At 30.9% G+C, this 14,250-nt stretch overlaps 1 protein-coding gene across 1 annotated transcript in view; it reads left to right on the top strand.

Moving 5' to 3' along the window:
* The window catches only part of LOC114329090 (probable G-protein coupled receptor 158), a 382,856-nt gene that overhangs the window by 349,159 nt on the left and 19,447 nt on the right, over nucleotides 1–14,250 (top strand). The window contains exon 8 of the mRNA XM_050648285.1: nucleotides 13,409–13,657. Within this exon, the coding sequence (XP_050504242.1) occupies nucleotides 13,409–13,657 (249 nt within the window). The remainder of the gene's footprint in view (nucleotides 1–13,408; nucleotides 13,658–14,250) is intronic.

The raw sequence follows: 14,250 nt of genomic DNA, 5'->3' as shown, positions 1-14,250 counted from the left end.
AATCCACAAAAACGTAAAATGTATAGTTCTTTTTTAAATATCTACAAAACGAAACATGCTAGGTACATACAACCTGATATTAAAAGAAAGCCTGTAATATTTACTACAAAATGCAATACTAATATACCATATACAGGGTACCACTTAAAAAAATGAAAAAAAAAATGTATTTGCAAATAGTGATCACATTGTATTTTATATTGATATACCATATACCTACCTATGTCAAAGATATTAAATTATTTAAAAATGACACTATACTGATAAAACTCTCATATGTCATTTTAAATATTTCGAAAATTATTAACTTTGGACCTATAAAACCTTACACAAACTCTACATGTTTTTAAAAAATAGATTCAAATAGTTATTTATGACATAAGTGTTAAAAGTACACGTTTAAGGCACGCATGTGAAAGTTTGCAGAATGAGCGAAAGCGAGTTCTGCAATTCACATGAGTACCTTAAAAATGTACTTTTTAACACGCATATCATACAATATTTTTTCTACAAACGTAATTACAGGACAATATCTACAAAAACTTTTACTTGACATTCCAATTTTATATTTTTTTGACATTACATCAAAATTGCATATACGGTCAATACAAACTGCAGTGCCTTAAAAAATTTTTAAAGCACTAGTGCCTTAAAGTAGCTCGTATGGAGTGCTAAAAATTGCATTGTTAACCCGGTTGTAGAAAAAATTATTTGTAAACATTTTTTTATCGGCATATTACAGCTTACACACCAATTTTCTCGGTAGACCGCAAGCTATAGCAGAAACACGATGGTAGACCGCATAATAGCACCCATTTTTCTAAGTAATTATACATTTGCATATAAAGGAATACACAAAGCTGTTACAATTTGATTTAAATGGAAAATAGTAACTATATCAGTAAAAGTTTCTTTAAAGATTAATTAAAGTTGCCTTTCTGAAATCAGTTAAGAGCAAACAGTAGCGATCAACAGGTAGCATCAAACGCGTTCCAAGATTGCGGCTCTAATTTTGAATATTTTGTCGAGATATTTGGCACACATATTCGTAATATAATAAAGAATGGCGGTACAGAGCCCAATTTCAGAAATATGTTAGTATGTGGAAATTACTCTATAACTAAATAGAATATTGAAAAAAGGAGCCTGTACCGCCATTAAGAAAGACAAAAAATACACTTTCTTCAAATAAACTTTTTTATCCCGTGCCTAGATTTTGGGTCACATTGGAACTACTAAAAATCAATTTTTTTATAACAAGAAATCGAACGTCACTGACTTGGCAACATTTCGCGCCTATGTGTATAAAAATTATTGTTTTTGATAGCATAAACGTCACTGTCAGTGTCGAATTACCTACGCACTGTTGTCTCGCTTTTGAAAGTTCGCAATCTTGCACCGCGTTTGTTGCTACCTGTTGATCGCTACTGTGTACTCTTAAATACTTTTTTTGGTTTTCAACTACTTGTAACACACTTTGGTTGCTTTTTCATCTTTTGTGAGGGATAATAAAATGTCTCGCATCAATTTTACACTTCTCTCAGAAACATCATTAGTACGTCTAATATTTTTTAAAAAGTTCATTGCTGTGATAGAAAAATGTTTGTTTCTTTTTAACGAGAATAATTTTCATAGTTAGATACTCAAGATATCTTGAAAAAGACTAATAAACATGAAAAGTAAGTAATTTATGATATTTTAATCCCCATAATCAACTTAGCATGGCCTGTAATATTTTTTTCTGAACATACCTTTATAAAATTAACAGTTAAAACTGAGTTTACTTGTTTCATTACGGACAAGACGATCGTCAAAATGCAAATAGCCGTATATTAGCTCCCACTGGCCCAAGCGAAATTCCGTCGGGTGCGTCCACTGATCGGCATTCCGAATGATTCATCGGCACGCATCGCAAAAGTTGCCTCCCGAAGCAACCCTTCGGCATTCCCGATGGTGCGATCCGTACGATGCGGGTCAGTGGACGCAGGTACATAAGTTTTTGTACAAGGCAAACTAAAATCCGTTGCGTACGATGCGTCCGATGCGTACGATGCGGGTCTGTGGACGCTTGCCTTAAATCATACCCTAAATTTCAAAGCAATTGGTCAAATAGTTTAAAAGTTATTTAATTTGTTTATCCCAAATTAATTTTTGGTGCAACACTATAAGTCAGAAAATGATGAAGTAACAGTAATACTTTGGATAGTTTATCAAAAAAGAAGATTTACACTTAATTTAATTTAAAACAAATGACAAAAAATAATTTTCAATATTGCAAAATTATTTTGCAAGAACATGTCAATTAAAAAAAGGGGAGGGGGATAACTTCGTCCCTAATTGTCCTAGGATAATTGTTTTTCTTTCTAAATGTGTATACAAATTCAGTCTTTCTAAATATGAAAAAATAATTTTTCTACGGGTAACGGTTAAAAAGTTATTCTAATTTTTTATAAGTAAGCAAAAAACCGACATGTTTTTGCAAAATAATTTTACACTGTTTAAAATTAGTTTTTGTCATTTTTTTAATTAAGTTAATAGTATAAATGTTCTTTCATAAACTGTCCGAAGTATTACTGTAACCTCATAATTTTCTGACTTATAGTGTTGCAAGAAAATTAATTTGGGATAAACAAATTAAATAACTTTTAAACTATTTGACCAATTGCTTTGAAATTTAGGGTATGGTTTAAGCTCCAGAAGTATTAGCATTTCATGTAATAATAATGTTCTAACTTAATTTTTACATAAGTTATGAACATTTTTATAAAATCTCAAAATTTATGACTTATTTTGCAATTTTCTTAGCAACAAATAAGGATAGACATATTCAGCGAACGCCATATTGAAGTTTTTTATATGATTTATGAAATTCTTATTCTTAAATTTGTTTAAAATGCTTTACTTTTTAGTAATAGACGAAAAAAGCGAAAATTTACCGTTTTTTTATCTTAATTTGTTTATAATTATGTATATCATCGAAATCGGCTGCAGGAAACATATAGGTTATTAATGTAGATGTCCACACTACTCAAAAAATTTGGTTTCGGCCTGGAGGGGGATGTGTCACGAGAAAAATCTTATTTCTCTTGATTAAAAAACTTCTGAGTTTTCTGAGATTAAAAAAAAAGTTTCTGAGATAACTCAAAAACTAAAAAATCAAATAAATTCCTTTCTTGGAAAACCTTTTAATATTAATACAAACTGAGTTATAGGTAATTGATTCTATCTTTTTTTTTCGGCGAGTACTCAAATCTACATACTCAAAACTAATTGGAGAACTATGTATTTGATAAAATATACTTACTAAACACTTGTTAAAGTACTCAGGAATACCTATGGTCTGAGCTCCAGCGGTTATAGCATCAAAATTAAGCATTATGAAGCAAGAGGACTCTTTCGATTTTTTTAGGAAAAAGTGAAAAACAAAACAAGCCATTTCCACAAAAATTAAAATTTATACTAATCCCTATAAGACTTTCTTTACTTTAGCATAAGTATTTAGTTTAGCATAAACATTTTGACCAGTTTAATGTATATTTTTGGAAAAAATATAATTTAAAAAAATCAGAATTTTTCAAATTGTTGTAGAGATATAAACGATAATTTATAGAGACATACATATTTATAAAGCCTAAATTTTACTGCGAGACACTTCTAACCGGGGTCCTTTGACCTTTTATCTTTAAAAAATAAGTGATTTAATACGATTTTATAATCCTTGAAATTACCTTTCAAATGATTTTTAGATAAACCTGATAATAAAAAAAATTAACAGAGTTATTCTAAAAAAAAAACAATACCATTTTTTTGTAAAACTTTTGGAGCATAAATTTTGTAAAACTTTTTGGAGCATACATTTTGATGCCATTAGCTTCTTCTGGAGCTCATGTGAGATGTATTTCTGAGTACTTTGACACGTGCTTAGTAAGTATACGTTATAAAATGCATCGTTTTTCCGATATTTAAGCTTGAATACTTACATATATTTGAGCACTCGCCAAAAAATATATAAATTAAATTACCAATAACTTTTAATCAATATTAAAAGGTTTTTCGAGTGAAAAATTTATTTGATTCCTTATTAGCGTCAATTTTGGTAATAACAATTTTTTTGTAAAAACTTTTTGAGGTATTTATGAAAAACAGCTTTAAAACAAGTATTTTCTTCGCGAAAAACTAAAATATTTGATCTTTAATAAATAAAAAAAGTATTGATTTATTTTAAGGCTATGGGTACATAATTTGCAAATATTTTACGTGTATCCCTACTTTTTCTGTCTGTACACGGCAAATTACGTGTAGTAAAATTCACACTGGTATGGATATGTAAACATTACTAGAATGTCATTCTACTTGAAAATGTCATAATTAATTTAAAGAGATGGCTTTTGAATGTTCTTGGATAACTGTTATTTTTATAATTGCAAATTATTAATTCAGTTAATAAATGTGATAATTTTTTCACTAACTATGTTTTCAGGGATTGTAATAATTTATTTGTACAACAAAAACTAATAATCAATCGAGAAAAAAGGAAAAGTGTTAAAGTGATTTTTTAATAATATATTGTTATTATGGAACGCTTACAATTTTGAACATCTCTAACAACAAAATAATTGGATCACAGGATATATCTGATGTATTCTCTGCTTGGATCTTCCACAAATAATACACAATAAATAACTTTTTATTAAGTTCACGTCTTAAATCAATTATTTATCAAATACACTATATATCAATAATATTTAATCAATTTCTCAAAATATTCCCGATGCAATGTCAAATATTTAAAATTGTCACTGATTGTCAGTGTCTGACTGACAATATATGCTGACAATATTATATTCGGCTGAGTGGGTTGTAAGACAAAGACAGATTTGGAAAATATTACCAGGGCATTGTGTTAATTTTTTTCAAATCCTGAAAAAACCAATAAATATTTTTGAAAAATTTAAACGCAGAATGAAAGACTAAATTATTACCGAGGGCCGAAAGTCCCTTAGAATAAATAAAAAGTTTATTTTGAATGAGATATTTGAAATTAAAAATCACACTAAATTTTCTCTTAGTTTTTCACCCCTGTAACTTATTAAAATAAACATTATAGAAGTTCTCAGGGACTTTCTGCCCTCGCTAATAACGTAATTTTTCATTCTGCGTTTAAATTTTTCAAAAATACTTATTAGTTTTCTCAGGATTTGAAAAAAAATGAATCCCCATTTGAATAGCATTGCAGCCGAAAATACGTACCGATCCTCTTAATAACTTTACATAACAAATTTTACTTAGAATTTGTCCTTTATAGATTTATGAATACAACGATCGAATACAACCGACCATTGGTCCTGGCTTTCGTAGACTTTCGCAAAGCATTTGATACAATAGAAATTAACAGCATAATGAGAACGTTGCGTTGGAGGAAATTGGTATAGATTTTATCGGTACTCCAAACTGATAGAAAACAAATACAATAATGCAACCATGACCGTCCGACTACATAAAGATACCAAATCTATAAAAATCAGAAGAGGAATTAGACATTGAGACACGTTATCTCCAAAACTCTTTTTGATCGCGGTACTTGAACATGCTGTCAACCAATTAGAGTGGGACGCCAAAGGAATAAATGTCGACTGCGAAAGGCTTTACCACCTACAATTCACAGACGACATAGTTCTTATAACAGGCAACTTAAAAGAAATTAGAACTATGTTTACTGAGTTAGATGCCGCCAACGAAAGTTGGTTTAACATAAATTTTGGAAAGACTCAATACATGACAAACCTGGTACTAAGCGAAAATCCAAAAGTCGACGAAATAGCATTGGTCCATAAATATAAATACTTAGGGCATAAAATCCAAATTGTCAGGGACAATCAAACTGCTGACTGACAAAGAAGGATCACCTTAGCATGGGCCGCATATGCAGCTCTATCTAAGAGCAACATGCCAAATGATTTGAAAAAGACGTTCGACCTATGTGTGCTTTCAGTCATGACTTACGGCACCGAAACATTATCTTTAACCCAGGCCAGAGCAACCAAACTTAGAGTGGTCCAAGGAAGAATGGAAAGGTCACTACTTGGACTGACTCTCAGAGACAGGGTCAGAGACGAAGAAATCAGAAGAAGTACAGGCGGAACAGATATGTTATAGAGCGAGTAGCATGGCTGAAGTGGAATTGGGCAGGCCATGTACCCAGAATGAAGGACGGTGGAAGGGGGTGGACCCAAAAAATTACAGTGTGCAGACCAAGAGTAGGGAGAAGAAGTAGAGGTAGACCACCTACACGATGGACAGACGACGTCAAAAATATTGCTGGGAATTGGTTGCAGGAAGCCCCAAGATCGACAAAACTGGAAGAAATTAGAGGAGGCCTATATTCAACTTTGGATGCAGAAGGTTGGATGATGATAGATTTATGTGGCTATTTTTAATAAAATAATTTTCACTCAGAGAAGAGGTAGGGTAAAAACGCAAGTTAGCTCCATGTCACTTTTCTTTCTTTAGGTATCTTCTAACAATCGATGGAGGTTCAACGAAATCGGAGGTCACAGTTCTAACTAAAAGGGCAACACGGGTTCTAGATATTTTCCCATGTAAAATCCCATAAGAAATCGTTAAGGTCCATTCTGGTCATTTTTGACGTTTTTTGCGCAAAGCTGACTACAGGCTGACTCGACGCTGACTCGACCTGACTACAGGCTGACTTGACGCTGACTCGACGCTCGTCTAGTCAGCTTTGCGCAAAAAGCGTCAAAAATGACCAGAATTGACCTTAGCGATTTCTTATGGGATTTTACAAGGGAAAATATCTAGAACCCGTGTTGCAATTTTACTGGTCACCTTCAGTGACTGCACTATTTCGCAGCCACTCCAAAAAGCTCTCTAGCAGTGCTTTATTTTCTGTCGAGATTTCGTTAGCAACCCAACGTACGCGAAAAACTTTAATTACTTTTAAATCCTGGGGCAAGTAGTTTGCATCCGCAATGTAGGTATTTCTGTACCTCTACAATTGTACGAAAATATCTGATGCGATAAAATGGATTTTATTTAAATTGAAAAGCAATTTGGTCTTCGTAGCACATCATGATCATGAACTTCTTCGATTTTATGTCTTCGGTGTCCTTTGTATAGTTATTGCAAAGTGCAATACTTCACTCAATCCTTTTTATGGTGTCTCGTAGCCGTAAAGTGAAGAAGGATGACATTACATGATAGATTTTTTATACAGGGTGCGACATTATTATTTATTGTTTCTTATTTTTCATGCGCCTTGTCCGTTTCGTAATTAACACGGCTATTCTGACTTTGCTTACGGCATATCTGAATAGTTCGGCAGATGGCAATCCGAACCATTTAGTCCAGGGCGCATCTGTTTTAAGATGGACGTTGAGAGGTGATTCATATTTTTTTGCAGAAATTGCTTGGAATTAACTCATATAATAACAATTGAATTATCCTCCCACACAAAAAGGTCCGGAACATTGTTTAAATAATCAAAATGTCAAAAAATAAACGAAAAATTCGATTTTTTTCTTCGTTTTTTGATTATAACTTTAAAAGTATTCACTTCCGAGAAAAGTTGCACTGACATAAAAGTTGCATAATTAAATTTCCTACAATATAGAATTGGTTAACAATTTTAAAAAACGTCACCCTTGTTGCAAAATAGCAATAATTGCGAAGAAAATCATAAAAAAAACAAGTATTCGCATTTTGCGTTTTTCAACCCTTTATGCTACACTAAGAACTTTTATTTTTTCCCAGAAAAACTTTATGATACAGTAAAGTAATACTGTAAATTTCATTAAGATCGGTTCAACAGATTTTGCAAAATAAATTTTGCAATCCAGCTTTCACAAAAAAAATCATTTTTTCAAAATGTTGCAGGACTAAAAATAAAGTAGAGAGCAAGTTGAATTTTTTTCTTATAGAAGAATATTGTACCTTTCATTTGCAATTTGCAAAATTAAAATCGGTTAACTAGAACGGCGTCAGGATTTTTTTTAAATAAACATTAATTTTTGGTGCTACGCGCAGGACAGAAGTGTTCGATTCACACAAGTTGATTTCCACCAAAATTTCTTCCAATCTTTATTAGCCTAATAAAATAAAAAAAAGTCAAAATGTAAATTCGTACAGGTTAAAACAAATTTTATATCAAAGTTTAGGTGGGTACAAAAAATATTTTCAAGAAAGTATCCAAATCATACAAGGGGATCATTGTTTAAATAATTAAAAAGGGGTCATTTTTGCAAAAAAAAAATACTTTTTTAACTGCTGAGGTAATTCACTTATAAATAAAGGTCTATGGGTTTTTTCTGCAAAGTTGAAGGGTAAGTCTTTCACGTAAGACTTACTAAATTAAATTTGACCCCCTATTTATTTAAATAATTGTATATAAAACTTTAAAAACAAATTTGCAAAAAATTATTTTTAGCGTTTTAAATAAGCATTATAAAATATCTTATTTTACATAGTAAGTTACACTATGTTACCAGTATTAAGCAAAAAAAAATTGGCCGAAAAATATTTAATATTTTTTGAGATATTGAATTTGTTTATTAAATGTTACTATATTTTCAATTGCAAAAACGCGGTTGTTGGCAAAGAAATATTCACCTGCTTAACATCTCACTATTTTTATTTTTATGTATATTTTCGATAAATGTCTTGATAAATTCAAATTTCCATTAAAATCCTCCCTAAAATGGCATTTGAAAATTATTAAAATTTGTTTATAATTTGTTTTTTCAATACCGTCGCGGGGATTAAGTATTTTGAAATGCCGTTTCGATAATTGGGTTCCTGGGAATTTTTTACTAATTAACAAAATTTTTTTGTCGTTTTTGTTCTTCTTTTTTTTTCTTGTAGTTATATTACTACGGGCCCTTTTAGGGTTAAATTTTATTAAGAATCTCGAATCTCTGAGTTGTAGAATCTAGACCTAAAAATATTAAGATTTAACTAAAATCTCCTAAATAAAATGTGGCTACTTACTGAGTTACAGGGTGTTTTATTTAAAAATTTAAAAATTATTGTTACCAATTACTTTAAAACTATTTGACGTATCCTTATCATACTTGGCAGAAAGTGTGGCTTTTATATACCACACTAAATTGTGATTAATAAACGTTTCTAGCTAGTGCCAGAGGCGTACGACAGGGGATACTGAATGATTCACCTTTTCCAAATTCTACGCCACTGAGTGAATTACTATTTTAGCGAAATTTTTCGATTCTCCAATACTTTGTATGGAAATAACTTTATTGGTATCGATAAAGTCATAAGTTTGAGAGATATTGGAAGTTTAAAATGAATGAATGACTGAATCAAAATAACTATGCCGTTTCATTTTTAACGTCCAATATCTCGAAAACTAATGACTTAATAGTTACCAGTAAAGAGTATATTATTTACATAAAAAGTGTTGGAGAATCTAACAATTTCGCTAAAATAGTAATTACCTCAGTGGCGTAGAATTTTGGAAGGGTCAACCATTACCTATTCCCTGTTGTACGCCTCTGGTAGTAGCTAGAAACTTTTATTTATCACAATTTAGTAGACTGTATAGTACTCACACTTTTTGCCAAGTATGATAAGGATACGTCAAATAGTTTAAAAGTACTTGGTAAAAATAATATTTAAATTTTTAAATAAAACACCCTGTAACTCAGTAAATAGCCACATTTTATATAAGTGAAATTAGACCAATCTTAATATTTTTAGGTCTAGAATCTACAACTTAGACATTCGACATTCTTAATGAAACTTAACCCTAAAAGGGCACGTAGTAATATAACTCCAAGAAAAAAAAAAAGAAGAGAAAAAAAGACAAAAAAATTTGTTAATTAGTGAAAAATTCCAAGAAACCCAATTATCGAAACGGCATTTCAAAATAGTTAATCCCCGCGACGTTATTAAAAAAACAAATTATAAACAAATTTGAATAAAATTTCAAATGCCATTTTAGGGGGAAGTTTAATTGAAATTTGAATTTATCAATACATTTATCGAGAATAGACATAAAAATAAAAATAATAAGATTTAATACAGGTGAATATTTCTTTGGCAACAACCGCGTTTTTGCAATTGAAAATAGAGTAACATTTAATAAACAAATTCAATATCTCAAAAAATATTAAATATTTTTGGACCAATTTTTTTTTTGTTAATACTGATAAAATAGCGCAACTTTTCCTGTAAAATAAGATATTTTATAGTGCTTAGTTAAAACGCTAAAAATATTTTTTTACATATTTGTTTTTAAAGTTTTTTGTATAATTATTTAAATAAATAGGGGGTCAAATTTTATTTAGTAAGTCTTATGTGAAAGATTTTCCCTTCAAGTTTGTATAAAATAATCCTATAGACCTTCATTAGTAATTGAATGACCTCAGCAATTAAAAAAGTAATTTTTTTGAAAAAATGACCCCTTTTTAATTATTTAAACAATGATCCCCTTATATGATTTGGATACTTTCTTGAAAATATTTTTTGTACCCATCTAAACTTTGATATAAAATTTGTTTCAACCTGTACGAATTTACATTTTGATTTACATGTAGTGTAATTTTATTTTACTAGACTATATCTAATATATTATTTTCTTACTCTAAACTTTGTTGTATTTTAATATTTTAATTCTACAAAAATCAAACTTATTTGATTATTGTTTGTGAAATATTGTTAAACAATTGAATATGTTTAAAAATAATAAACTTTTATTCTCTAAGTTAAAATATATGAACAAAGAAAGTTTTTGCTAAAAAATTGTTATTTCAATGGACAGAGTATGTGTTTTTATTTTGCAATAAACAAATGTATTTATTTATATCGAAATGTACTACACATTAAAATTTATCAATCATTATCAAAGGTCATTGGAATGCCCAATCAGAGCAAACGTATCCGCTGTCCTGCGCTTACCACCAAAAATTAATATTTATTTAAAAAAATTCCTGACGCCGTTCTAGTTAACCGATTTTAATTTTGCAAATTGCAGATGAAAGGTACAATATTCTTCTATACGTAAAAAAATTCAACTTGCTGTCTGTTTCATTTTCAGTCCTGCAACATTTTGAAAAAATGATTTTTTTTTGGGAAAGCTGGATTGCAAAAATTATTTTGCAAAAATCTGTTTAACCGATCTTAATGAAATTCACAGTACTATTTTATTATATCATAAAGTTTTTCTGAGTGAAATATAAAGGTCCCAAGTGTAGCAGAAATGGTTGAAAAATGTATAATGCCAATACTTGTTTTTTTTATGGATTTTTCGCGATTATTACTATTTTGCAGCAAGGGTGACAATTTTTAAAACTTTTTACTGATGCTATATTATAGGAAATTTAATTACGCAACTTTTATGTTAGTAAAACTTTTCTCGGAAATGAATACCTTTAAAGTTATAATCAAAAAACGAAAAAAAAAAATCGAATTTTTCCTCCATTTTTTGACATTTTGATGATTTAAACAATGTTCCGGACGTTTTTGAGTGGAAGGATAACTCAAATATTATTTTATGAGTTATTTTCAAGCAATTTCTGCAAAAAAATATGACTCACCTCTTAACATCCAAATGTACTAATATTTTTACAGATGCGCCCTGGTCTAATTGCCTAAATTTTGGAGCCACGAGTACCTCCTCCCCTCTGAACTCCTGCTGTCTATTTTTCCTTGGATGATGAGCCGTAGTACTCTATTTTTATTGTGCCTCATAACGTGAACCAAGTATTCCAACTTCTCTTTTCTTCTTCTTCTTTCTTAAATTTCTTTTGTTTATAATTATTCCTACGTACCTCTCTCTCTCTCTCTCTCTCTCTCTCTTTGTATCCGGAATGTACCTCTTCGTTGGTTACGCGCTCAGTCCAGGATATACGTAATATACGTCGGTATTCGGTAAGCCCACATTTTGAAGGCCTCTACTTTTTTCATCAATGTTGCGGTCATTGTCCACGCCTCCATTCCATATAACAAAACCGGAAATACATAACATTTGGCAAGTCGGATTTTGAGAGGTAGGTTGAGACTGTTAGAGGTGAAAATTTGCTTCATGCTAGTGAATGACGATCTTGCCTTTTCAATTCTTGTAGGTACGTACGTATTTATGAATACCTAACCGAGATGATTTCAAAAGTTTCGAGAAAAAATTAGGTCCTTCGAGTAAATTGTAGAACTGTCATTATTATGTCAAAAAAATAATATAATAGGCCATTCCAACATGCTGTCAATTTTAAATCAATCTGACAGCGGGGAGGCAAACATAAATGTTATTCTATCCGTTCTTAATGTGTTTTAGATCATTTTAGTTGCGTTTATTTGTAATTTTGTACAAGGATTAATTTGGAATTAACATTTTTACTGGAAGAATCAATAGTAGTAATCATAATAGTATCAGTAAGTAATCGAGATAAAGTTCAGTAGCGGTTATCAAGTTATCACCCGTGCTTTATTTTAAGCATAAATCCAGCTGAACTAAAAAAGTTATGATCTGAGAGACAAAAACAATGGTTAAATATAATAATAAAGCTACAGAATGTCCTATAAAATGTTAAATAACTAACTACTGTACCTACTAGCAACATCTGTATTTTCTGCTAACAACTTTCAAAAATATTCACTCATCTTTATTTATTCATTGCTTAAAACTAAATAAACTCGTTCACGTACTTCTACAACTAAAAACTATACAAAATCAACAACAAAATGTTCTCAAAATACAACTAAAAACTAATAAAGGGGTAAAAAATTTAAAAAACACAATGTCAAAAAATATAAACAAATAAAATATGTTCGTTGGCGGACCGTGTCGCGGACTTTTAGTCATGGCATGCTCCACTTATCTTCGACTATTCATTAACTGTCTCTGCGAATATACTTATTAATTGCCTCCCAGCTGTGACATAAACGCCAAAGTCATGAAGTGCACTATATGACTATGTTCTTAAAACGTATTATCTTTATACAAGCATAGTCTATACTCTATACAGTGATTAGCGCGGTAATAACCAACAAAATAGCGCAAAAGATGGAAAACATAATACGTTGTGACATAAAAAGAGATGAAACTAGTAGAGGTGAGAATTATCGATATTAACGTATAAATTAACATTACATTACATAGTGGCTCACCTTTACACGTCTGAAAGGAGTATTTTATAAAATTCTCCTGTCGCACTGGCAGTTGTTATACTCCTCCGATATATCTAAAGGTGAGAAACTATGTAATGTAATGTTAATTTATACGTTTATATCGATAATTTCCACCTCTACTAGTTTCATCTCTTTTTTCTTCACACCGTATTGTTTTCCATCTTTTGCGTTATTCTGCCGGTTATTAGCGCGCTCATCACTGTATATTTTGTTCCTTTTTCTCATTTTAAAAATTGTGATTTTTTTACAGGAAAGAACATTTCTATGTGCAGCAATAAGTTTCGAGCTGGCCATCAGTGCGCTATTCTACACAGCCCGAATATTCGTCCTTCCTGGTCTTCATCCTGATTTAGTTTTGATAATTTACTGCGTCAGAAGCCAATTGTCACAGACGATGGGACTGTTATTAATATTCGTACCGAAGTTTTGGTACCAGCAAAAACAAGTGAGAAACTTAGCTCAAGAGTATTCGTGTAGACTTCCAGTAGATGCTTTTAAGGTGAGTTGTAAACCTGCAAATGTGTTTATTAATGTTACAATCTGATATTAGCATTGATTTTCTCTAACCTAAATTATTACTGAGAAATTTAAAACTAAGGATAACTAAGCTAAGAATTATTCAACATTTTCGGGCATACTTCAACATATTAACCATTTAGTAATACTCAGACATAAAATTTCATTAATCCACATACAGTCGAACCCGCTTCTTAGAATAACCTTCGTGCCAAGAAAAAGTATTCCTATAACCGGGATATGCTAATTACCGATCACTGGTGGCTGGTAGAAACATTTTGGGACCTCAAATTTCTATTCCTTAAAGCGGGATATTCCTATAACAGGTATTCTAATAAGCGAGTTCGACTATATAACAATAATGCGCTATAAGAAGTAGTCACTTCTGTCGGCACTCCCCAAGTTAGCACGGAACGCGCTATTTTTTGAAGAGGTATGTGTACATACCTTAAGAGAATATGCACCACATACTACTACTGAATCCTTAATAAGAAGGAAACAAATCAATGAAGGACAAAAGGCAATGAAAGTGAAGTATACCAATATAAGGAGCGACAGGTGCAACATGCTCAGATA

The sequence above is a fragment of the Diabrotica virgifera genome, chromosome 1 (genome assembly GCF_917563875.1).
Source record: "Diabrotica virgifera virgifera chromosome 1, PGI_DIABVI_V3a".
NCBI classification, from domain to species: domain Eukaryota; kingdom Metazoa; phylum Arthropoda; class Insecta; order Coleoptera; family Chrysomelidae; genus Diabrotica; species Diabrotica virgifera.
This window is presented reverse-complemented; position numbering and strand designations above follow the sequence as displayed.